We start from the raw sequence: 26205 nt of genomic DNA, 5'->3' as shown, positions 1-26205 counted from the left end.
TGCTCACTGGTAGTCCAAGCACAATGAGCACAACTGGCACACATCTGTGTAGCAATCTACTTTCCTACAAGAGCTCTTGTCTCTCCATGCTCCGTCACGTGTAGTGTAGGACTCACAGAGGTGCCTAGTGCTCAGTACGGCTATGAGATGAGCAAGAGTGACTGATGGAAGTTGTGTGACAGGTTAACTGTAAATCTATGCGAAAAGGTTTGCAGGTTTCATAAGGAAATATTGTTAAAATAGAAATTGACAATTCACCTTGGGATCTTTTTAGAGATGAAGAGTGGATTTTAATAAACATGTAAGCTATGGCACAGGATTCTTTTTTATGCAAATATAATACATGAAAGCTTTGTGAAAGTTCATATAAATATGTTTTCCAGGCACTTCAATTTTAAGTGCATGACATTATGCAAGTCTGTAAAGGTGGCACTTTAGTGGCATTAAACATTAAGATTTATTTTCCCACTGAATGTAACAACAATTTGATAACAGCAAACACTGAAAAATGCTTCACAAAAGACTAACTCACTCTTACTTTTTGTTTTGTTGTTCTTGCTCATAGTACTCACTATTCTGCTAATCTTTCAAGCTACTGGGTTTTTTTCACAAGTTTCTGAGTTAGGGTGCTGGTGAGATCACTCAGCCTGGCCAGAACTTGAATGATTCTCAGAGCCCACATAAAGTAGACGGAAAGAAATAACTCACAGAGCTTTCCTCTGACCCCTCCATATAGGCTACATGTGCATGCGCACACACATACACACATACACACACACATACACACACACCCACACATACACACACCCACACATACACACATACACACATACACACCCACACATACACACCCACACATACACACCCACACATACCCACACACATACACACACACATACACACACATACACACACACACATACACACACACATACACACACATACACACACACACACGCACAGACAGACACAGTGTAGCAGTAATTTATAAGTTTGGGTTGAGATAGGTTATGCACATGAATTAATGTGTGTGTAAGCAAACACAGAACATCTTTAAGGAGACAAAGAAGTTCTGTTACTTCAACTCTCAATACACTTAATTTTTATCAGAATGTGAAATCACATACAGCTAAAAAGAACTTTTGTAGTGACCTTTTAACAGGTTACATTTGCAGGTCTTGTATACAACTTCAATCCCAGCACTCAACAGGCAGAGGCAGGTGGACCTGTGGGAGTTCAAGGCCAGCCTGGTCTACACAGTGAGCTTTAGGACAACCAAGACCATGAAGAGAGACCCTGTCTCGAAAAACAAAAGATAAACAAAACAAACAAACGAAACAGGTTACATTTAATTTCAAATAGTATAAAACATCTACCATACGTCTACATTTTACATACAGTGTTAAAATAGACATTTCATATGGATGTCTCAATACTGGATGTATGGTTGGAAAAAAAAGAAAGGATTCCTTAGCCAGGTTTTCAAGAAATAAGTGTCCTCATTAATTTTTAAAAATAGTCTTAGAGACCAAATCCAACTGAAAGTTTAAAAGCACCTTGTTTTATAGGAAACCATGAGAAAAATTCTTCTATATTTAACTCCCCACTCCAAATATGTCTGATTCTAGGCAGCAACTTCAAGGCTTGGTATCATAACACAAGATGTGACCAACATGAGTTTGTCCATCCTTATCTCCTTCGTCTATGGATGGGAGATGACACTCCTGATTCTCAGCTTTGCACCTATACTTGCAGTGACAGGAATGATTCAAACTGCAGCAATGGCTGGCTTCGCCAACAAGGATAAGCAAGAGCTTAAGCGTGCCGGGAAGGTAAGGAACAGGTTCTTGTTTCCACTCTTGCGATGGCAATAAGAGTATCTACTTACAGAACTGTGCATTAAACAAAACATCCCTGTTACACAAAACATTTGGAATGGCAACCAGAAGATAGCAAGCACCTATAACATGTCCTTCATTAATACTGTTACTGTCAAGGGGAGGTTTCTAAAGCCATGAATCCCCATCTTCTATTTACTGAGTAATTAAAATGTCTCAAATATACATCTACACAATGGAATATTACTCAGCTATCAAAAACAATGACTTTATGAAATTCGTAGGCAAATGGATGGAACTGGAAAATATCATCCTGAGTGAGGTAACCCAATCACAGAAAAACACACATGGTATGCACTCATTGATAAGTGGCTATTAGCCCAAATGCTTGAATTACCCTAGATGCCTAGAACACATGAAACTCAAGACGGATGATCAAAATGTGAATGCTTCACTCCTTCTTTAAAAGGGGACCAAGAATACCCTTGGCAGGGAATAGAGAGGCAAAGATTAAAACAGAGAATGAAGGAACACCCATTCAGAGCCTGCCCCACATGTGGCCCATACATATACAGCCACCCAATTAGACAAGATGGATGAAGCAAAGAAGTGCAGGCAGACAGGAGCCAGATGTAGATCTCTCCTGAGAGACACAGCCAGAATACAGCAAATATAGAGGCGAATGCCAGCAGCAAAGCACTGAACTGAGAACAGGACCCCCGTTGAAGGAATCAGAGAAAGAACTGGAAAGCTTGAAGGGGCTCGAGATCCCATATGAACAACAATGCCAAGCAACCAGAGCTTCCAGGGACTAAGCCACTACTAAAGACTATATACATGGACTGACCCTGGACTCTGACCTCATAGGTAGCATTGAATATCCTAGTAAGATCACCAGTGTAAGGGGAAGCCCTGGGTCCTGCTAAGACTGAACCCCCAGTGAAGGTGATTGTTGGGGGGAGGGCGGCAATGGGGGGAGGATGGGGAGGGGAACACCCATAAGGAAGGAGAGGGGGAGGGGTTAGGGGGATGTTGGCCAGTAAACCGGGAAAGGGAATAACACTCGAAATGTAAATAAGAAATACTCAAGTTAATTTAAAAAAGTCTCAAATAATAATTATGGGCATTTTATTTTTCATAATGTCAGGAAGTCTAACAGTTACTGAGTACAAGATATTGAGTGCATTGATATTGACATCTAAATAACTCTATTTTTAATCATCAATATTTGAAATGAACAATTCATGCAACTATATCTTCTTTGACTCATTGGAGTTCCTCAGGATCAACCACAGTAAAAGAAAAACAATGAACACGGTTTTTGAGGTTTAGGAAAACCCTTCCATAAAGTTAACCATCTGTGATGAAAGAGGGTCATGTGACCTAATGACTGACTTCATGCAGGCATCCTCCCTGTATAGTGCTGTGGTGTCAAGCATTTGTCCATCTTCTACCTACCTGTTCCTTTAGTGGCTAGCAAAGCATTGTTATCTCAGGGTGCCTACTGTTACATTGTGTTTTAATGCTAGGTCTGGGGAGAAGGAGATATTCTGGGTTTGGTTTGGTTTAGGTAACTTTGTATACCACATTCCTTTTTATCAGGACAACATTTTAGAAGATGCAGCCTGCAAATGGGAGATACCCATTCCCGGCCTTAGGCTTTTGCTCTCTTCACATGGCTCTGAGCACTGCCACATTGATGGCCTTCCTCTAAGTATGAAAATGACTTTAATGTCAAGTCCACAGTACAGTAACTGGGTTAGAGCTAGCATAGCATACACATCACAAATACTCTTAAGTGCAGACAGTTTCTTAGTGATCCAGTTCACCCGACCCTTGGACCATTCCACCTTTCTTAAATGAATATGGATCCTTGGAATGTCTGCTTATGCTAGGTAAACTGAACTACTTAGCAAATATTTGTCTCAGGGATAGTGTTCACCCTCCCCGTATGCTTTTAAAATGGTGATAATTTGGAAATTTTCTAAATTATTAAGACATTAATTAGATATTTATCTCATTTTTTTGTCATAAGATTAACCTGACACTGTACAATTAGTAATTGCCTTTAAATTAGGCAATCCGAGTCTGTACCTGTAGCTTTTAACAAATCAATTTAGCAGCCAGTGAGATGGCTCGGCAGATAAAGGCACTTGCTACCACACCTAATGACTGGAATTTTATTCTGGAACCCTGCACAGTGAAGGAAAAAACTATCACACAAAGTTGTTCTCTGCCTTCCCCATGGATGTAAAAGCACACCCCACCATCTCCCATCTACAAACACATACACAATCAATCAATCAATGTAAATTTAGAGTTTTAATAATAAAAGATGCTGGCCTTCTGTCTTAGGGTTTCTATTCCTGCACAAAACATCATGACCAAGAAGTAAGTTGAGGAGGAAAGGGTTTATTCAGCTTACACTTCCACATTGCTATTCATCACCAAAGGAAGTCAGGACGGGAACTCACACAGGGCAGGAACTTGGAGGTAGGAACTGATTCAGAGGCCATGGAGGGTTGCTGCTTACTGGCTTGCTTCCCCTGGTTTGTTAAGCTTGGTCTCTTACAGAACCCAAGACTACCAGCCAAGGGGTGGCACCACCCACAATGGATCCTCCCTCCTTGATCACTAATTGAAAAAATGCTTTACAGCTGGATCTCATGGAGGCATTTCCTCAAGGGAGGCTCCTTTCACTGTGATGACTCCAGCTTGTGTCAAGTTGACACACAAAGCCAGGCAGTACATCTTCCTTTTAGTTGCTTATGTAACTAGAAGAAATCATCAAATGTTTGGGTTTTTAATGTAAAATGGCTTTATTAGTTTTGCTTGTAGTATTTTTTGGGGCTTCGAAGGTGGCTCCAATAATTAAGAGCCCTTGCTGCTCTTCCAAAGCACCTGAGCTCAATTCCCAGCACCCACACAGTGGCTAACTCCAGTTACAGGGGATCCAATGTCTTCTGACCTCTGTAAGCACTGGCATGCATATGGTACGCAGACGTGCATGCAGGCAAGATGTGCATATGAAAAAATATATATACATGTTTAAGAGACTGGAGTCTTTTCCAGATTTCTTTAGTGATGTTCCTCTCTCCATCGTGAAAAATAATTTTAAAAAAGTTTCTTAATGATGCTCATTTCCTTTTTTTCCCCTAAAACAAGACTCCAGCAGTCTGATCTATTTTCCTTGTAAACAACTGTTGTAAAAAGTGAGGGGTTCTTTGAGATTAACGAAGTTATAAAGTTAAAGAGAACATGAACACTGAGAGCAGAGTCTGAGGCCTAAATTTGTCCTCTAATAAATGTGAGGGGTTCCACCTGGGTCTCCTGTATGACCTTCCACGGAGGCAGTCTGAAGCAAAATGTTACAACACTTTATTGTTTATCTTTCAAGCTAAAGTGCATTCTCAGCTTCAGATGTTAGCCAGAAGCCTCCCACATTCTGAAACTCACATAACTGTATTCTTTTTGAAGAGTATTTCAACATAAAGAAACATTGGTCATATTTTAGTTACATACCTTTTTAAGTTTCCAGACTTCAACATGAGAAATGGTTTTGTCTTACAAAGAATTTTACAGTCACTCTGTGTGGTGCCTTGTCCTGTTTGGCTATGATTTGCAATTCTGTGACAGAATAATTACTTATTTGATTTTGCCTGCTATCTTTGATAAAAAAAATTGTTTCATAATTTATAAGAGCTTATTTGCAAGTGAACACGCTCTCCAATGTTTGATTTCTCTGCTGGGGAAACAATCAAAACTGATATTTGGTAAAGACTTAAGGGCCCTAAACTAGATGTATTAAATCTTTCCAAAGACATTTTCATCCTCTGGGGTGATTGGCAGGAGTAATTGCCAGAAAAAAAAAATGATTGACTTGAAATACTGTATTCCCTAGACTGGTTCACTACCAGGGAGGTTAACATCACTAACATTATGTCTGTACTTTATTTTCCCACCTTATAAGATAGCAACAGAAGCTGTGGAGAACATACGTACGGTAGTGTCATTAACAAGAGAGAAAGCCTTTGAGCACATGTATGAGGAGACGCTACGGACCCAACACAGGTGACTATAACTCAAGCCCACTCTACTGGCTTTCATGCTCAGGGTGACCCTTGTGGTTTGCTCACTTATCTATTTCCATGCTAATCTTTCCCAAAACCAACACATCCTAACTTCTCATGTGACTTCACCAAGAGGAAATCAAGTGCTAGCAGGACAAGAAAGTGTAGGTCCCCACATAATCACCCGATCCTCTGTGAGGGCACAATGTCAACTTATTTCTGAAAGAAAGTTGAGTGGAAGGAAAAAAAAATAGGATGGCTCATCCTTTTACATTAGATCTCTAAGAGAACTTAAATGTGAAACAGATGTGTGTACCGAGCTTTTTTAACAGCCCTTATCACACAGCCTCTGGCTCTGTATTAATCAGAGATAGTTTTGTTCTCATTTGAGCTGATGTCTGTGGTCTGCACCTTCCACTGATTGCCACTATGTATTCTACTAATGTAAGGCCGTGATGGAAATTAAAGAATACTTCTAACTACTGAGCACCTCTCCTTAACTTTTACGTTAGTTATTCTTTCCCGACACCTGCTCACGCATTTGAAAGTAAAGGCAAGCATGGTACAGTAAGCCATCTGCAGAAATAGAGAGAATCGCCTGTCTTCTCTGCAATAACTTTGAAATCCTTAGAAAAATGTATATCCACAGAATTATAGCTTTTCAAAGGTCTCAACGTTTATCACTCTGAGTTTAGTCTATTGACCTTTTACCATCCATGCCCTGTCATTTGGTAATTGTGTATTTCAGAAATGCCTTGAAGAGAGCACATATCACTGGAAGCTGTTATGCGGTCAGCCATGCTTTTGTGCATTTCGCCCACGCAGCAGGTTTCCGGTTTGGAGCCTATTTGATTCAAGCTGGACGGATGACGCCCGAAGGCATGTTCATGTAAGTTGTGCAAATACTTAAAGACTGAAAGTGGGTTATGCACACATATCTAGTTTATGGAGGATTCTCACCTAGATCCCACGTGGAAGAGGGCTTCTTGAAACATTTAAGTGTATCTATAACGTGTATGTCGTTTTGCTTTTGATCGATAAATAACATTTGTGTCTATTTACAGGGCAAACTACGATGGTTTGACAGATGCTTACACTGTGTAATGATTAAATCAAGGTCGATTCTTTTGTTGGTGGTACTTGTTAGCTGTAAGAAGCATAGTGTAACTAAACTTGGTGTGGTAACTCTAAATGCACCACGTACACACTGATGCAGTGCAAATGATCTGTAGTGAACGCCCAAATAAATTATTCTCAGCTTCAGTCCATCACAGTATGGGTTACAGGAGCAAATCTCATTTCGTGGGGAACTCGGAGGTGTCATGGAGTTTCCCCATGTAGAGAAGATGGCTTTCACCAGTTAGAGCACAAGTCAGGAATGAGGAATTAGCCATTGTTACAGCTTCCTCCCAAAGTGGTTTGTGGCAGCTTCTGCAGTCAGATCCTATTTATACTGCGAGGACCTTCTTCACTGGATAGGAACAACTAACTGTTGCAACTAGAAAAGCTTTGAATGTTATTTTTCAGTTGCCCCAACCTAAAGTGTCAGGAAAGTTGCTATTTATATTGCAATTCTCATTGTTAGCTATTTACAGCTACAGAAAAGTCATATTTTTTTATTATTTTATTTATTTACATTTCAAATGTTATTCCCCCCTTTCCAGTACCCCCTCCAGGAGCCTGCCTCTAAGAGGGTGCTCCCCCCACCACTCCCACCTCTGCCTGCACATTAAAGCAAGGCTCAGTCCCTAATGATAATGGCTTTGTTCTAAGCCTGGGGCTGTTTGGGAAATACTAGGGCTCCTCCTAGGGTCTTGGCCTCCTACAGCTCGATAGTCCCTGTTCCTTCCTCCCTGGGACTTCTTTGTAGTTTGAGGACATGTTCAACTAAAAGAAATGATCGAAACTCATTCGATGTTCTGTAATGTTGAGATAGTTTTAAATAATTTTTATTTTCCACTCACACAAAAATATCTTTGTTTATAAATGTCTCGGGACAATTCTTTGCTCAAGGCCAGTAAGAAACAATATGCAAGTCACCAAATCAGCATTTCTGAATCTTACCAGCCAACTGTAAACAGTGGGTCCACAAGAACTGTGCTTCACAAGTTGTCCCTAAAGATGGGTTCCTTTCAAACAAATATCTGCATTTAAAACTACAACAGAGCAGGGCTTGATGGCGCAGGACTTTAATCCCAGCAGGCAGATCTCTGTGAGATAGAGGCCATTGCTGTTAGTGCGAATCTGTAAAAACACAATTAAGGCATATTGCCTTGGGCTTCATTCTGATTGCTTAGACCAGTTTGTCAAATTAACAAGAAACAAAACCCAGAATCACATGGATTCATTTAACTGGTTTGGTTAAATTAACTCTTTGCTCTGGTTCTGGGGTCATGTGGCCACTCCCAGGATTTAAAGTTCATTGTCTTTCAAAGTTTGATTTTCAAACAAATACTAGAAACTTAGAGCTGCTGCCCTCTGTAACCCTCCAAGCCCTGTAAATGCCCAGGGCACTGTGCCTGAAGGATATCTGGCAAGCCTACTGAACACAGTCGGGAATGATCCTTAACTCTCACAGCAGACAGTTCATCCTCTCATTGGTTTTTGTTTTGTTTTGTTTTGTTTTGTTTTTTTATCACTACTCTTCTTTGCTTTTTGATTTGTTTTGTGTTTTTAATTGTTTCTTTTATTTTTTTGAGATTAGAATATAATTACATCATTTCTCTCTACTACTTCTTTCTAAACTCTCCCGTGTGCTCTTTTTCCCCTCTCTTTCAAATTCTCCACCTCTTTCATAGCCTTGTTTGGCTGGAACTTGCTGTGTGGACCAGACTGGCTTTGAACTTAGAGACATCTGCCTGCTTCTGTCTCTGCCCCTGGAGTGCTGGGATCAAAGGTATGCACCGGCATGCCTGACTTTCTTTGCTTTTTAATCACCTAAGAAAAAGAAAAGAGTCTTCCCCTCACCCATGTCAGTGTTTCTATATTCTGTCAACTATCCCAAGGCCAAGCCTCTTTCCACATCAGGAAAAAGGCATTATCAAGGTCATCGCTGACCTCCTCTATCAGTCATGAGCCCTCAATTCTCCCGCCCCTTCATCCAGGCCTTTGCAGCACGACCAGCTCATTCCAGAATTTCCTCCTGCTGTTTCTCTAGGCTTTTCTAAGTTATTGGCCCCGGTTTCTCTACTTTCTTCATGGCTCTGGGTTTCTGTGTGTGGAAGGGCTGTAGAGTTCACAGACCTACCAGTTAGGTAGAGTCACAGGTAAGCTCAGCTTTCTTAGTTCTAGTTCACAGAATATGACCAGCACATCTATGTGGTACCAGTGCTCGTTCTCTCTCTCTCTCTCTCTCAGTGCTCGTTCTCTCTCTCTCTCTCTCTCTCTCTCTCTCTCTCCACACACACACACACACACACACACACACACACACACACTAGTAATTCTGAATAGTGCCGTGATGATATTTCCCAGAGCCAGGAAGGAACAACCGTCTAAGCTAGAGGCAGAGTAGTATAACATGATATAGACTTGTAGACTGAGAACTGTTTTAAAGCTTATATATATATATATATATATATATATAGAGAGAGAGAGAGAGAGAGAGAGAGAGAGAGAGAGGCTAATATACCCTCTACTATATACCCATGTGTCTAACATACCCATGTGTCTCAAGTGTCCCTTAGGATACCGAGACTATGCACCTTACCCAATCTAGAGAGGCAGAGGACTTTCTTTCTAATCACCCAATTGAATAGAAAAAGTTCAAAAAGGAAACAAACCTCCTCCTCCTCCTATAAATCTAATCCTCTTGTACTGGTCTCTTGGATGGTTTTCCAAGTCAGCAATCTCAGAGTTGGTTTTAAAAGGTAGTGCTTAGAGCTCACCCTAATTTACACCCTGATTTACAGACCTGATATAGAGACAGAAATATGGATTCTAATTAAACATCCCAGATTATCCCAAGGCCCACATACTTTCCAGGGTCACATGCTTTTAAGAAACATGAACACCAGAACTATAGTCTACTCTGTTCTCCACACCAGAATAAATTTTTTTATTCATTTACTTAGTCTACTACCAGGAACTTTCCTAGAACTATGGAAAAGTTGGGGAAGTCATGTTTTAGCTTATTGTTAAAATAATGATGTATGGAGCATGAAATGACTTAGCAGGTAGAGGCACTTGCTGCATGAACCAGATGATCTAATTTCAATCCAAGGAGCCCATACAGAGAAAGGAGAAAAACAACTCTATAGTATTTCCCTGGCCTCCACATCCATGCTGTGACATGTCCCTCTCTCCATTACATCACATGCCACAGCCTGTAACACACAAGCAAAACGAATAAAATAATGACAATAGTGACAATGACAATAGTATACTTTGCCCAATAAAATATGAGTGTGCTTTTTTCAAGACTTATAAGTACGGGTGTGGGGAAACTGTCTCTTTAAACGTGTCAGTGTGCTGAGAAGTGCAGGTGTACAGACAGTACCACAGCGCAGTCCCCTCATGCAGTCACATGAGTCTGTCGTGCTGTTGATGAGGGGAAGAGCCTCTTGATAAAGGGAGCATGCATGTCTGTGACAAGAACTGACCAGTGTCACCTGCACCGCTGTAGAAGTTTCCCTGAGGTGAGCATTTCAATAGGATAATAAGATTTTTATTCTGTTGACTTTGGGCTAGGGATCAGTGCTGTGTTTTATAAAAATAGAGAAGGAATATGTTTGGTGGATGTAATGTCAGGTACAGGGGAAGGGGGCGCCCCTGAGGAACCAGTCACAAGACGGTATAGTATAGAATAGAGTTTATTCAGGGCATGGGGATGGGAGTTGAGGGGGTAGAGACAGAGAAAGGTGTGGGGGGAGATAGGGAGAAGAGGAGTAGAGGCCGGTCATGAGCATGTGGACAGGAGGGAGAGGAATGGGGAGAGAGAGAGCAGGAGCAAGAGGGCAGAGCAAGAGCAAGAAGGCAAGAGAGACAGGAGGGGGCAAGCAGCCCTTTTTATAGTGAGTCAGACACACCTGGCTATTGTCAGGTAACGTGGAGCATAACCTAGACAAAATGCCAACAATTGGGGATTGCAGAAAACCCCCTGTGTAGGCTCCTCGAACTGGGGGAGGAGGGTAGTAAAATATCCCCCTCACTGTTAGCCTGATAGTGCTCAGTTGATTACTTCACTATGAATGTACAGAATTTGAGGATATAAAATAAATTTAGTTTCCCCTGTCTCATTCTGCATTAATAAATTAGGTATCCTGTTATACTAGCACTTTCGAGGCTGAGGCAGGAGGATTGAAACACAGTGAGTTCTAGGCCAGCAGGAACTATATAACAAGACTATCCAAGAGCAAAATCTGAGAGGTTTGGTACTGGTGCCACTAGGCTCATGTGTCTTCACAATAGAAGCCAGAAACTGTTGGTAACCAGCAGAGGCTTCTGGACCGTCCCACCATGACTACTTCAGGCTTTCCTCTAGCTGTGAGCCACCTTCCTCTTTGTGGTACACAAAGCTCAGCCCTGTACCACCATCCCCCCAAATGAAATCCAGACAGTACACTATAGTAATAATAAGGGCTTGGAAACTTCCTAAGGTCAATGCATGCATGCATTGTGTGTGTGTGTGTGTGTGTGTGTGTGTGTGTGTGCATGCATGCATGTGTGAGTGTGTGTGTGTTTCCCTCCTTCAAAATCTAAATACAGTTCTCAACAGACAGCTACCCTGAACTTTCGGAATAAAATGTAGCTATCAAAACTATAGCAGCACAGCTTCTTTTTAAATGAATACTAATGGCAGACTGATACTTTGAAACAACTAAGGGCTAGAAAGAAGCTCTGTAGGCCTTCCTGGCCATCTTTGCTTAGGAGAACTGATCTTTGTAATTGAGACAGCCACCTCAGTTAGCAAACAGGAGTGACTTCTTGGGCCCTGCATGACAACTGTCCACTCCTTCTGGTTCCTTCCCAGGAGTTATAAGAAAGACCACATAAGTCAATCAGATAAACAGAGAAGGGATCTGCAGAAAGAAGTAAAAATAGAATGGAAGTCTAAGTCCTGTGTAGATCCCAGGAGAGAGACAAGGGCTAATGAAACATAGCATGAGGGCAGACACCATGCTTACCACCAGAAAGTGCAGCATGTGACGGAAACACAGTCAGCAGGATTTGCTCACTTTGCACTCTGTGTGATCTTGGGCCAACTGTGTAAGTTTCACAAGCTGGGGTTTCCTAATTTGTGAACTGGGAAGTTCCTGGCCTAATTATCTCCTAGGTGGTCAGATTGTATCATGTGTTTGAAAACATTCACCAGCTTCAGAGAACCAAGTAAATCTCAGTGGTTTGTGGTATCCCTTCATCCATCATGAATAGGATGTGGAGTGGGAAGAGAGGGCCTCTGACTTGTATCTGGATGAAAGAAGGAAGAGGATAATGAGCCAGTTCTTTGAATGAACACTTCCAGGGTGACAGCTACTCTACTTTCTACCCAAAGAGGACTTTATACTCTGGGGTATTGACTCCTATAATGAGACCTACTGTGTACTATATCTCTAAAAGTGTGAAAGCTCCCAGTAACTCTTCATTGCATGAAAGAAACAACACACAGATTCCTTTGTTAACACTTATACTCCAGGTGCTGTACATCATTTAATTCTGATAACCACCAGGGAACTTGTAGAAATTCTCAGCTCCTGTTTACAATTAGGAGTCAGACATGCAGGGCAGATAAGCCCGAATTTAGATGTGATCCTGGGAACCAGTTTGAGGAACATTAAACCTCCTCTTGGGATAGGTCAATCACTCAGGGTTTATAAACTGGAACGGGGCTCAGGGGAGACACGTGATTGGTGAAGCTGCTACTTACCCCTCTTTGGATCAGCTGGGTTAAAACTGGAATCGCTTATGTCTGTGCTTTAGGGGTTTATTTCTATTTAACAGCTATAGTAGGTGTTGGTATTTGCAGTGATAAGAAGATGTCAGTGCTGTCCACATTAGAGAACCCACATAAGTAAGATACAAGGCTTAAGAGTGCCAGGCTGCTCCTTCCTAACTCCCTGCTCACCCTTCTCGCTCACTCTGCCAACACCAAGGGTTTCATGATCGATTCGGTGGCACATGCTGTACTAAAATTTCTTCCCAAGGACAACACAGGTATATGAAGACAGAGAATGTATGAAAACTCATCATAAACCCCATTACTTTGTGTGCCAATTCAAAAAAATAATTTTAAAAGAGAAGACTGTCTGGGAGTGGAGCTCCAAGAGTGGGATGCTTGTCTAGCTACATAGGAATCCGGTTCAAATCAGTTTGTACAGTGAACTCTTGTTTGAGCCTTATTTACTTCCTGCTTTACATATTTGTGCATCAAGAGTTAGTTCAATAGGAGAATCACTTACGACCTGTGGTGTGTTTCATGTTCAGTGTCATGAGTGTACTTTAGTAACTTTAAGTATCTATCAATATATCTGACTAGTCTCATGGCTAACCCCTGGGTGAGATGCCCAAAGCCAAGTTTGGCATGGAGTTTGAGGGTACATTTCTCTGATTGGACCCTCCATCTAGATGCCCCAGGAGTTTGAGCAGGATTTGAAGGATCTGGTTTGACTGTATTGTAGAGCTCAGCCCTGGACGCTGTATATTAAATGCCTATTGAGTTGTAAAGATTTGCAGTTCAGCTCACTGCTAGTTAAGTCAATCTAGGGAGATGAGATCATAAACCAGGTATCTAGGTATCTCCATGTTTTAGGTCATTGCCCTCCTACAAGAACAAGGCTTTAAGGAAAGCCCTTCTGAGTAACATTCCCATTTTAATGAGGAAACTGGCAAGGGCAGGAAGCTCAGATTATCTGTGCCTAATGCTTAAAAGAACTCTAAAAGTAGAAATTTTAAGATGGATGGATTTTAGTATATTTAGGCACATACTAAACCACATCATAGTAGATTTAGTAAGAATTACCTCATAGCCTCATATACTAGAATGCTTAGTCCCTAGAGAGTGGAACTTTTCAAAAGGATTAGGATAAGGAAATGTGGCCTTACTGGAAGAAAAGTATCACTGGGGGAGGGATTTGAGGTTTCAAAAGCTCATGCCAGGCCCTGTCTCTCTCACTAATGTCTGTAGACCAGGATGTGAACCTCTCAGCTACTTCCTCAGTACCATCTCTGCCAGTGTGCCATCATGCTCCCCACCTTGATAATAATGAACTAAGCTTCCGAAACTGTAATCAGGCCCCCAATTAAATGTTCTCTTTCATAAAAGTCACCATGGTTGCCTTAGTCAGGGTTCCTGTTCCTGCACAAACATCATGACCAAGAAGCAAGCTGGGGAGGAAAGGGATTATTCAGCTTACACTTCCACATTGCTGTTCATCACCAAAGGAAGTCAGGACTGGAACCCAAGCAAGTCAGGAAGCAGGAGCTGATGCAGAGGCCATGGAGGGATGTTACTTACTGGCTCAGCTTCCTCGCTTGTAGAACCCAAGACTACCAGCCCATGGTTGGCACCACGCAGAAGGTCCTTTCCCCTTGATTACTAGTTGAGAAAATGCCTTACAGCTGGATCTCATGGAGCCATTTCCTCAACCGAGGCTCCTTTCTCTGTGATAACTTCAGCTTGTGTCAAGTTGACACATAAATCCAATACAATTGTGTCTCTTCACAGCAATAAAGCAGTGACTAAGAAACACACTAGGCTTTCTCAGTTGCTGACTTCTGAGAACTTGTAAAGCTCCACCTTATAATTGAGGTCCCAGGTCACCACACTCCTAGTACATCTGTCTTCCCATCTCACCTTCTGAATCCTGATCTTAGGTCAGACTGAGACCTCAGTTTGATCCAGCCTGAATTTCCCTTGCATTTAAAACAAATACATCAGGGCGCAGAGACACTCCTGTTATTCCAGTTCTCAGTAGACTGAGGCAAGGGATCTGGAATTCAAGACCGCCTGGCCTGTATAGTAAACTTAAGAATAGCCTAAGTGACATAGAGAGACATTGTATCAAATAACAACAAGCAAGTTAGCATGTTACCTAAATTTGACAGTTCTTCTTGTTACAGCTTTATATCTAGTTTCTACATGGCATTTTGAGCCATTAAACAATTTCTTTAAAGAGTAATAAAAATTTGTTAGTAAGTACCAAAGAACTATTGACAACAGTAGTTTTAGCTACAAATACCCTGTAAAGTGTGTGTTTGTGTATTTTCTTCTGTTTTTCTTTATAAAACTAGCAGGACTAGATCGGGGGTGGGGGTGGGGAGGTGGGGGGGTGTTGGTGTCCAAGTCAAAGTCACTGGAGAGATCACAGCCCCCAACCTTTGCGAGGTGACAGGGTAACAAAGAATGAAATTCACGAGGAATCCAATCATATCTGGGTTTTGGTTCGGTTTGGTTTGGTTTTTGAGACAAGGTTTCTCTACATAGCCCTGGCTGGCCAAGGTTTACTGTGAAGACCTTGGTGACTTAGAACTGACAAAGATCTGCCTGTCTCTGCCTCTTGACTGCAGGGATTACAGTGGTACACTATGCTGCCAGTCCCCTGGACATGCTGATGATAGACCAAGGCAAACAAGTACTGGGGTCCAAAATGCCCTTTCACCTAGTGCTTAAATGTTGTGGTGAAGTGTGTCCCACTGTGTCTGAATTATTCTTTATTTGTATATATAAAATGGAACAAAAAAATAGGAAGAAGATGAGTGTTAGGTCACAACACTGTGAATGCCCTGTGTGCTATCAAACACCATTGGCCTGCTTGCCAGGTTATAATAAACATGTCGAAACTGAGGTCAGAATGTGCAACAAACTACAGGAGCACAGTTCCTCCTCTATGCTTGGCTGAAGCACAAGGAAGGGTAAGAAAGTGTAAGTGCACGTTTTGCTCTCCAAAGAGTGCAAAGCTTACGGCAGAGGATTAATCTAACCCAGTTTCAGTCACCTGCTCTAACTACATTGCATGTAAACAGAGGGAACCTGCATCAGATCTCACCACTAAAGGCACGTTCTCCCTATTTTTAGTGGGCTCCCGGTCAAATCTCCCACAATCTCACCCTTATCAAAGGTTTCATGCTCACTGGCAGGAATGTTTGATCATTAATCACTAGAGGCATTTTTCAGATAACCCAAAGACTGTTTTGCTGTACAGATCACCTGGCAGAAGGCTGTAAGGAGATGCCATTGTTGAGCCTTCGGTATCAGTGGTGCTGTCTGACTTCTGCTCACACATGCCCTCTATTCTGCAAGTTCTGCTATTACTGTAGACCTGAGACACTGACTGTCTTATCTTTCAACAGAGTCTTTACTGCCATTGCATATGGGGCTATGGCCATTGGAGAAACGCTTGTTTGGGCTCCTGAATATTCCAAAGCCAAGGCTGGAGCTGCACATCTGTTTGCTTTGCTGAAAAATAAGCCAAGTATAGACAGCTGCAGTCAAAATGGAGAAAAACCAGTAAGCACACCATAGAATATTCTGCTAAGATCAGGTGCCAGAAGCTCGTCTAGAAGAATCTTAGCTTCTCCAGGAGGAGTACCTTATCGCAGTCAGATTCTTGCCTCTACACCTAAAATATGTTTTATGTTCTTTAAAAAAGAAATGTTTAAGTTTACATGCCTAATACCATAAGAATGCTCAATGAAAGATTGACTACTAAGCCAAAATGTATTTAGATAACGGTGGTTTTGGTCTCGAATTCATCCATTTTTTTTTCTAATCACATTTTCAAGGCAAACAGCGCCTTTTGTGTCAAACAGTTTTTCATGGAAAACATATTTGCATAAGAGGAAGAGGAGGACTGAGTACATTTACTATTGTACACACTTTTAACTTTAAGAAACCATGAGTATTGAAAAAGAAACAACAGAGCGCTAAATAATTTGAAAATACACTTCTGGGTAACAGTCTTTTAACGTATAGACATTAAGTACATGTTCAGTATCAAAACCTTCCTAGGAATCTTATATGTAAAAATTAGAATCATCGTTAAGTATGGACTTTTCATTTAAAAACTACACTATTTATCCCTAATAGTAGATTTGCTTATATGACAGTTTAAGATGACAAAGTTTCAGTGGATGTATAAAATTAATGAGCTGCTTGTGGGAATATTTGGTAACAGAAATAAAAAATATTTTAAAAGTCTCAAAGTAGAATACTCAAAGCTACATCACAGAAAAAGCAAGCTTATTGGAAAGTAAAGAACACAAGACTATTTAAGATCTTGGGATTTCTAAGTGTATAATGCCACTTTTGCTCCTCTCTAAAAGTTCCAAGAGAAATTGAGTATATCACAGATATGTCTCCTTTAGAACTATGGGCATATAAAAGCTGAGGAAATGGAAGAGAAAGGGAAGAAGGGATAAACTATATGCGTGACACAGAACGCAAATATTTCATATGAAGACTACAAAACTACTGAGTTTTAGTAGCTCAGACTAAAGCTAGCTGACAGATTACATTTTTCTCCCCATTTATGTAAGGCTGAAAGTTTCCATATCGTAATTAAAAATAAGAAGAATAAACTCTGAAATGTGTTAAGAGCTAAGGATTTTTCTAGGACACTTCTCTGTGACTTTCCAAAGGCACCAGAACACGTGCAGAAATAATTGCTCTATCCATTTTCTGCTGTTTTAACACGGAAGCAATAGTGTATGTTTGTAGGGGCAAAAGGGAAAATAAACAAACCGAAAATAAGTGGCTTCTATTCCCCTATTAGATCTGGTGCACATCACACGGTGGATGTTTTATTCTGCTGCTAGAACCTCATCTGATCGCTTCAAACATGTTTTGTTTGTATTTGTAGGCTCGCGTTTGAGACAAGAATGCACATCTGTTGTGCAGGCTGGCCTCAAACTCATTATGTAGCCAAAAGGGATTTCTGAATGTCTGATGGGGGGATCGGATATTCCTCCATCTCCCAAATGCCACGGTCACTCCACCTAGCATGCACAGTACTCAGGATCTAACTAACTTCTCAAATGCTAAGCAAATGCTCCGCCGCTGAGCTCCACACCTACCCCCCACCGAACATGCTTTGTACTTTTTCTCCTAAGCTCAGAAGACTGCACATGATTATTAAATATGACTATTAAGGTCTTTGTCTATTTAAAGTCCAACTTTAGCCTGCATCTACCTTGATCACAAAAGCCAAAAAATACTTTAATGTATTAAAGAATGTTATTCAGTGGTAGCATGTATGAAGCTCTGGCCTTGACTTCCAGAAATACACATGCACACACCACAGAGGAGAGGTACTAAGAGAGAAAAAGAGGAGAGGGGGAGAGAGAAGAAAGACCAACTGTGAATTTCAAAAGAACCCAAATATTTGAACCAAAGATAAATAAAATAAAATAAGTAATCATCATTTAGTTATAGTCCTAGAAAGTTTTTTAAGAATGTCATTAGTTGGGCTGGAGAAATGGCTCAGCAGTTAAGAGCAATGACTGCTCTTCCAAAGGTCCTGAGTTCAAATCCCAGCAACCACGTAGTGGCTCACAACCATCCGTATATAATGAGATCTGATACTCTCTTCTGGTGTGTCTGAAGACAGCTACAATGTACTTATAAATAATAAATAAATAAACCTTTTTTAAAAAGAATATCATTAGTTGGGGTTGGAAACATGGCTCAGCAGTTAAGAACACTGGTTGCTCTTCCAAAATACCTGGGTTTGATTCCCAGCACCCACATAACAGCTCGCAACTGTCTGCAACTCTAGTTCCAGGGAATCTGACACCCTCACACCAAAGCACATAAAATTAAAAATAAATAAACAAGCAAACAAGTAAATAAATAAACTATAAAAAAACTTTTAAAAGAGTATCATTAACATAGAAAAGTATTCACTTACATAAAAACCACCAATGACTAAGGGGATTGAAAAACACAGAAAAGTAAACTTTCAGCTAAATCTTTCTGCTAAATAATGGTTAACTGAAAATGAAGACAGCTCATAGTTCAAAGCAGTGTACATTAACTGTAAAAGTCTGATTTTTAAAGACATGTGGGCAGAGTTTATAAGACATTTCTGAATTAAGCAGGAAATGGTTTTTAAAGCTCAAACTAAATTAAAAAACAACAACATTTATTTAGAGAATATGGTCAGCTAGTCAGCAGAACAGGCAGCGATGACAAACAGAAGGTGTCTAGGGCTTGGCAGGAACATAGTCCAGCAGTGAAGGCAGCCAGACATGCGCACATAAAAAAATCACATATACGAATGCTGATGAGGGCCAGCCTTGAGTCAGTGGCTCTCTGGAGAGGAATGTGTTTGACCTCAGAATGGTGTGGGAACACGAACATTTTACAGTGAACACTTACCCAGGGCCTGGCCATGGGTGGGGCCTTCCTAAGTCCACTGTAAACACTGCCTTCTTCCTTTCACAGGACGCCTGTGAAGGGAACTTAGAATTTCGAGAAGTCTCGTTCTTCTATCCTTGTCGGCCAGAAGTTCCTGTCCTTCAAGACATGTCCCTCAGCATTGAGAAAGGGAAGACAGTAGCATTTGTTGGGAGCAGTGGCTGTGGGAAAAGCACGTGTGTTCAACTGCTACAAAGATTTTATGACCCCATGAAAGGACAAGTGGTAAGCTGGACTTAAAACACCTAAGCTCGGTGTTAATGACAAACCCTTAAACGTGCAGGTAAGCCTAGTAGAGTGAACACAAAGCCAAACAAATTTTAAAAAAGCAACTCTGTCCAACTCTTACCTAAAGAAACAGCAGCCCCACAACAAAACTGGTGGGTAGGACTTTGAAATTGACAGTGACCCAGAATCTTGAGCTTTCCTGACTTAGAAGTTGTATAATTCTTTTGGAGCATGGATGTGGGGACAAGTCACCTATCTCTTGCCCCCTACCTGTTCTGGCTCAAAACCCAAATGGTCTCCCCCCACCCCTTAGCTGATTTCACTGGTCTTCCACACCCTTAGCTGTTGAGGCCCTCTTTTTTTGGGGGGTGGGGTGGGGTGGTGTTAAGGCTTTCTCCAAATCAACCTCCACTAAGCTGAGAGTCCTGATCTGATCTTGAAAAGAAACAGTCTCTTCCTCCTTTGAACCCAAGGATTACATCTTGACCTTGTTTATATCTTAGATCTTGATACCTTATATGCTCATGTTCTGTATTCCTATTACCCTCCCCAACACTGCACCTCTCCTCTCCTCCCTTCCCTTCTTATGTGCACAAAGCTTGTATCTTGACGCCCTCCCTTACACAATAAAAACTATAGTTCCCTAAAAGTTAAAGGTTGTCGTGTTAACCTTATTCTCCCATAATGTAGAGTCTTTCTCCATTATAGAGTCTCAACAAACATCTGGAAAAGCTGTTCACAAATCTCCCTTGACCTAGGTGGCATCTATCTGTTTTCAGGCAGCATACACACTCCCTCCTTGAAACCACTGGGGAATGACTCCCCACCAAGCAAAAACATGGTTTAACACTACCAAAGCCCTTTGTGATCTGGCTTCTGCCTCCCTCTCCAAACTTCCCCTCTCTCTCCCTCTCACTGTGTACTGAACATACATGTCCACAGCTTTTGTATGCCTTTTTTTTTTTCTTGTTGCTCATTATGACTCAAGTTCCTGTATCATCTGGCTTAGTTCCAGAGTTCTTTCCCATGGCATCCTAGACACCCTCTGCCTCGATCCCTCTCTGTTCTATTACCTTGTCTTCATGTCACCATCTCTTTCTGAGTTGCTGGGGTGCATGTATCTGTCAGCTTTAGTGCAAACTTTTAGGGTAAAGAGGAGTTTTGCATCGTATCACTTCCCCAGTACCTAGAGTCCCAGGCACATAGCAGGCAAGCTCGTCAAACAGCAGATGAAGTCTATGCATCTGTGTGAATGAATACATATGGCCCAGAGCCAAGTGCCCATCTCTACATGTAGACTTTTGTATCAATCAGCCAACTCTTTCACTGGAGATCAGTAATGGATTGGGGATCAGTAAGTGTTGTTTTACTTGATGGGGAGGTCAATTATTTTTCTACGTGATTTCAAGACAGAATACTATGTATACGCTAGTCTCTGGGCATATCCCCGGAACCTGTGGCCCTTCTAGAAGTATATGTAACAGCCTTTCAGTAAGCTGTAATCCGGGAGCGCCTATCTAACAGGTGATTTATGATCCTTCCTTTGGCAACATATACTTCAAAAAATAGCTTGAATTCCTAGGTCGCTCGTTATGATTTGTGTATGGATGAACAGCATGAAGTGTAACATGACACGATTGTTAACAAACTAGTCTCCACTCTGCTCCGGCAGCTGCTTGACGGCGTCGATGTGAAAGAATTGAACGTGCAATGGCTGCGTTCCCAGACAGCCATCGTCTCCCAAGAGCCTGTGCTCTTCAACTGTAGCATTGCTGAGAACATTGCCTATGGTGATAACAGCCGCATGGTGCCCTTAGAGGAGATCAAAGAGGTCGCAGATGCAGCCAACATCCATTCTTTCATTGAAGGGCTCCCCGGGGTAAGGAACTAGCTGAAATCTTGAGCTACAAAGTGAGTGCTGAGTTTGATGCAGTCTCGCATAAAGATAGATGCAAAAAGCAAACTTGATATTTTCGTGTATTTTTTTTTCAAGCATGATAGCCATTCGTATATAATGCACTGGACTAACTTTGGCATGATATGTCTTTAGGTGCTTGCCATCTGTCTTGGTGCAGAAATGATGTTAAAAAAATATAGTGTTACTCTGAAGTAAATATTTGGGGAAGAAGTAAAAATGAACCCTGTAGTTCACTGCATTTTTTTCAGATAGATTTTTTTTTTTTTTAAGACAAGATCTCTCTATGTTCTAGTAGATCTGGAACTAACCATATAGATCACCGCACTGTCCTCTAACTCACAAAGACCCACCTGCCTCTGCCTCTGCCTCTGCCTCTGCCTCTGCCTCTGCCTCTGCCTCTGCCTCTGCCTCTGCCTCTGCCTCTGCCTCTGCCTCTGCCTCTGCCTCTGCCTCTGCCTCTGCCTCTGCCTCTGCCTCTGCCTCCTCTGCCGCCTCTGCCTCTGCCTCTGCCTCTGCCTCTGCCTCTGCCTCTGCCTCTGCCTCTGCCTCTGCCTCCTCTGCCTCTGCCTCTGCCTCTGCCTCTGCCTCTGCCTCTGCCTCTGCCTCTGCCTCTGCCTCTGCCTCTGCCTCCTCTGCCTCTGCCTCTGCCTCTGCCTCTGCCTCTGCCTCTGCCTCCTCTGCCTCTGCCTCTGCCTCTGCCTCTGCCTCTGCCTCTGCCTCTGCCTCTGCCTCTGCCTCTGCCTCTGCCTCTGCCTCTGCCTCTGCCTCCTCTGCCGCCTCTGCCTCTGCCTCTGCCTCTGCCTCCTCTGCCGCCTCTGCCTCTGCCTCTGCCTCTGCCTCCTCTGCCTCTGCCTCTGCCTCTGCCTCTGCCTCTGCCTCTGCCTCTGCCTCCTCTGCCTCTGCCTCCTCTGCCTCTGCCTCTGCCTCTGCCTCTGCCTCTGCCTCTGCCTCTGCCTCTGCCTCTGCCTCTGCCTCTGCCTCTGCCTCTGCCTCTGCCAAGTGCTGGGATTAAAGGTATGTACCACCATTCCTATCCAGGAATAGATTTTCTTTGCTTTTTTTCTTTTTAGTTTTTCAAAACAGGGTCTCTGTGAAACCATGGCTATCCTGGAACTCACTCTGTAGACTAGGTTGACCTCAAACTCAGAGATCTACCTGCCTCTACCTCCCATACTCTGGGATTAAGGTTGTACCTACCATCATCCAACAAGAATAAATTTTCTAATGCAAACAAACTGATCTTGACATTCGTCCCAGTCTGAGAGTACAATATTCATGTAAAACTCTGAAAGATGAGGTCAGCTTTGCCCATAATTATCAATATAACAATTGATATATTTGCCCATAATTTTAGCTGCGCATACAGCAGGCACCCCAGGGTCTTCCCCAACATCTAGATAGTATCAATCTGAATTTCTCCAGGAACAATTTAGCAAATCTAATGGCTGCCACCCTGTCAGTTTCTGGTGACCTATTTTACCTTTATGGGTTCACCCATCTGCCATGTCCTGATGGCTCAGATTCTGTACCTCCTATCCTCACCCTCATCCAAACAGTGATAAATTTATTTACTCAACACACAGTTACACAGCAGCCTTGCTCTTTGTACACCACTGAGCTATTGCTTATGACAAATCAAATGCAATACCATGCCTACAGAAACAATTGTTACAAAGAACACTCTATGTAATGAGCCCAAGGATATTATGTGAGCAAAGATATGGCAACAGAGACTATAGATGTGTTCACAGAATAAGTGCTGCCCAGTGTGGTGACTCACAGTTGTAATCTCAGGAGAGTGAAGCAGAGGGACTGTTTGAAGCCCCCCGTGGTACTTAGCAGGACAACATCTCAAGAAAAATGTCTGAAATAAGAAGAGATACAGAGTGATAAGTGTTTAGACCAGGGAGAAGAAGACATGCATCTAGTGAAGACTGCATCCAGCTCTCTGGTGATATATATCACAGAGAGTTAGCATGAGGTGGAAACGTCATTCTTTGCCTAGTGGTTTTAAATATTCTTAATTGTTTTGAACTGAGAAGCAGGGAGTATGAATTCACCTGTGTTTACTAACAACTTTTCTTCATTACTTTCCCCTTGTGCTATAATTCTGAGGTTTCCTTTGAAGGCGTTGTAGTTCAGTTGGTAAGGTGCTTTGCTGGTGTGCACAATGTCCAGGTTTCAATCTCTAGCATCACATAAGTGGGGCATGCTGGCACGTGCTAATCATCCCAGTACTCAAGAGGTAAGAAAGAAGGATCAGTCCAAGCCCAGCCCAGGCTCACTCTCTCAATAAAGAGAAAACAAGAGAAAGGGAGGGAGGGAAAGAAGAAATTCTTTCATAGGAGAATAATGACCATATTCTTTCATAGGAGAATAGATTTCAGGTGTGTCGGGACACACCTTTCAAGAGTATTGAAATGTGAACTCTCTAGATGTCTCTCTCCTACAGTTGCTGACGTGCTTTGTTAACCTGTATGTTTCTGAGACAGAAATACAGCACCCAAGTGGGACTAAGAGGCATGCACCTTTCTGGCGGCCAGAAACAAAGACTGGCTATTGCAAGGGCTCTTCTCCGGAAGCCGAAAATTTTACTGCTGGATGAGGCCACTTCAGCCCTTGACAATGAGAGCGAGAAGGTAAACACCCTCTTCCTTCGAGTCAAATGGGAGTGTGCAGTATCACAAAGACCAAGATCAGATTGGGGAAATGAAGGCCCAGAGGTGGCGGGGAGAGGGTTGAAGCCGGGCAGCCAGGTTCTGAAAAGTATTTCTCCTTTGAATTCATCTTAGAAAAACGAATCCAAATTCTGAAAGTATCTGCCCAGTCAGAAAAACCCAGGGAAATGTTATTTTCTAGTTTGTTCTTTTCCATTGATGCCAAATCATCTAGTAAAGGAAGAGTTTACGTGTGAAGGAGGAAGTTGATGCAGGGAGAACGTCCTCGTAGTCTACCTTCCTAGACTTTTCCTGTGGCTAGAGCAAAGTGAGCTGGTGAGGGGACATGGAATTGAAATCCAGGTTCTTGGTTTCTACCTTGGGACCATCTCCTTACCTGATTAACCATTCCATTCACACACATTGTCGTACCTGCACTTTCAACCCAGTTCTACTTCGGTACTCTTTCCCCATTTCTATCTGGCAGAGTGGATATTTCCCGAACCCAGGCAGTAGAGCAAAAGAGCATCATTAGGTTACCATAATGACTGAGCTTAGGCATGCTTACAAAGATCTGCCCCAGACTGGGAGTCACTTGGTCCTTATTTTCTTCCAGATGGTTCAACAGGCCCTCGACAAAGCCCGGAGAGGGAGGACCTGCCTAGTAGTGGCTCACAGACTCTCCACAATACAGAATGCAGATATGATCGTCGTTCTGCAAAATGGAAGAATCAAGGAGCAGGGGACTCATCAGGAGCTCCTGAGAAATGGAGCGACTTACTTTAAATTAGCAACCGCGCATTAGTAGTGGCGCCAGCAGGTGCACTGACGCTGCCGGCCTTGCTTGCACTTGGATCTTGGCGGAATGAAGAGTACACAGTCATTTCTTGGCCTGCTCTAGACTCTTACTGCAATGTCAATACTTAGAATCCTGACATTCAAGTACAGACATGTTCTGTCTAACTGTCTTCTCTTTAGATTTTCAAAAGCAAACCAAGGGGGCTGGAGAGGTGGTCTGCGGTTTAGAGCACTGGCTATGGTCTTCTGGAGGGCCCGGGTTTGAGTCTCAGCATCCACATAATGGCTCACAACCACTTGGAACTCCAGTTCCATGGGGTCCACGAAACTATTCTGGCCTCTGTGGGTACCAGGCACACATGTGTAGCACATCCAAGAACACGTGCAAGAAAAAATATAATTTTTTAGTTAAGTAGAAAAAAAATCAAACCAAACATCTACAAAATTTACCTGGAGAAAGTGCCTGTATCTCTTATTCCATAAACATTTCCTAACGCATTTTCTTGTAAACAGCTTTAGGCAAAACAAAGGCATTTCTCTATCAAAGTGTTGTGGTGAAATTTCGGGAGAACATCATCTAGTTGAAAGGTTTCGGCTGAAAGGGTAAGGTGCGTAAAGTTAAGCTCGTGGCACTGCAGAGAGCATCTTTAATTGGGAAGACAACTTTGTAGTATATCAACAAACCGTCTGTGCCTCCTTTTTCTCCAGACTGTATAAATATTCAGTTTCTAAAATTCTGTTATATCCCCTCATTGGGCACAGGTGGGGGAGTTTGAGAGTAGCACGGGGTAAAGTAGCCAGTAAGGGGAGATGGCTCCTGCTCACCCCCCACCCCATAGTCTTTCCTGAAGATTCCATTTTAAGCATTGGGTGTTCAGTATGAAGCATCAGTTTACTGAAGTGTGAACACTAACTTAAAACAAACGATCCTTCTGCCGCACGTGAGAATCGCTTCTCCGTATTTGATCAAACAATTCATTTAAATTCATATGAACTTAATAATATGTAATATGTGATTTACAAATTCTACATAAATGGCAATATTAGTTAACCAAGTCGTGGTTTCCACTTCCTTGAGTGCGTAATGCCATCTTTAGTCCCTCTCTTTTAAAAGTTATTTTGCTAAGGTATGTTATGTGTAGTAGCGGATGTTATCGTGTCATCTGCATACATGACATTTTCATTTCATACATACTTCGATCGAATTCACCACCTGTCACCCTCGTTTGTCTACCCCCTTCTGCTGACCCTCATGTCCCTTTGTGTGTTTCCCAGTGACTTAAGGGGTTGTTTTCAGGAACTCAGGTAAGGGGTTACAAGAACATGGGCAACTTAACCAATAACA

General features: G+C 42.2%; 1 protein-coding gene across 5 annotated transcripts in view; it reads left to right on the top strand.

Moving 5' to 3' along the window:
* Abcb5 (ATP binding cassette subfamily B member 5) overlaps nucleotides 1-25915 on the top strand; it is a 95610-nt gene extending 69695 nt beyond the window's left edge. For 3 of the 5 annotated variants that reach the window (XM_087553585.1, XM_087553586.1, XM_087553584.1), the window contains 8 exons: nucleotides 1629-1832; nucleotides 5809-5909; nucleotides 6657-6797; nucleotides 16196-16352; nucleotides 19287-19484; nucleotides 21160-21366; nucleotides 23898-24044; nucleotides 24679-25911. In XM_087553585.1, the coding sequence (XP_087409711.1) occupies nucleotides 1629-1832; nucleotides 5809-5909; nucleotides 6657-6797; nucleotides 16196-16352; nucleotides 19287-19484; nucleotides 21160-21366; nucleotides 23898-24044; nucleotides 24679-24867 (1344 nt within the window). In that variant the 3' untranslated portion in view covers nucleotides 24868-25911. 5 annotated transcript variants of the gene reach the window in all.
* Nucleotides 25916-26205: the final 290 nt, after the last annotated feature.

The sequence above is a fragment of the Rattus norvegicus genome, chromosome 6, assembly GCF_021556685.1.
Source record: "Rattus norvegicus strain SHRSP/BbbUtx chromosome 6, alternate assembly SHRSP_T2T, whole genome shotgun sequence".
Taxonomy (NCBI): domain Eukaryota; kingdom Metazoa; phylum Chordata; class Mammalia; order Rodentia; family Muridae; genus Rattus; species Rattus norvegicus.
Note: the sequence above shows the minus strand (reverse complement) of the source record. Positions and strands in the feature narration are given on the sequence as shown.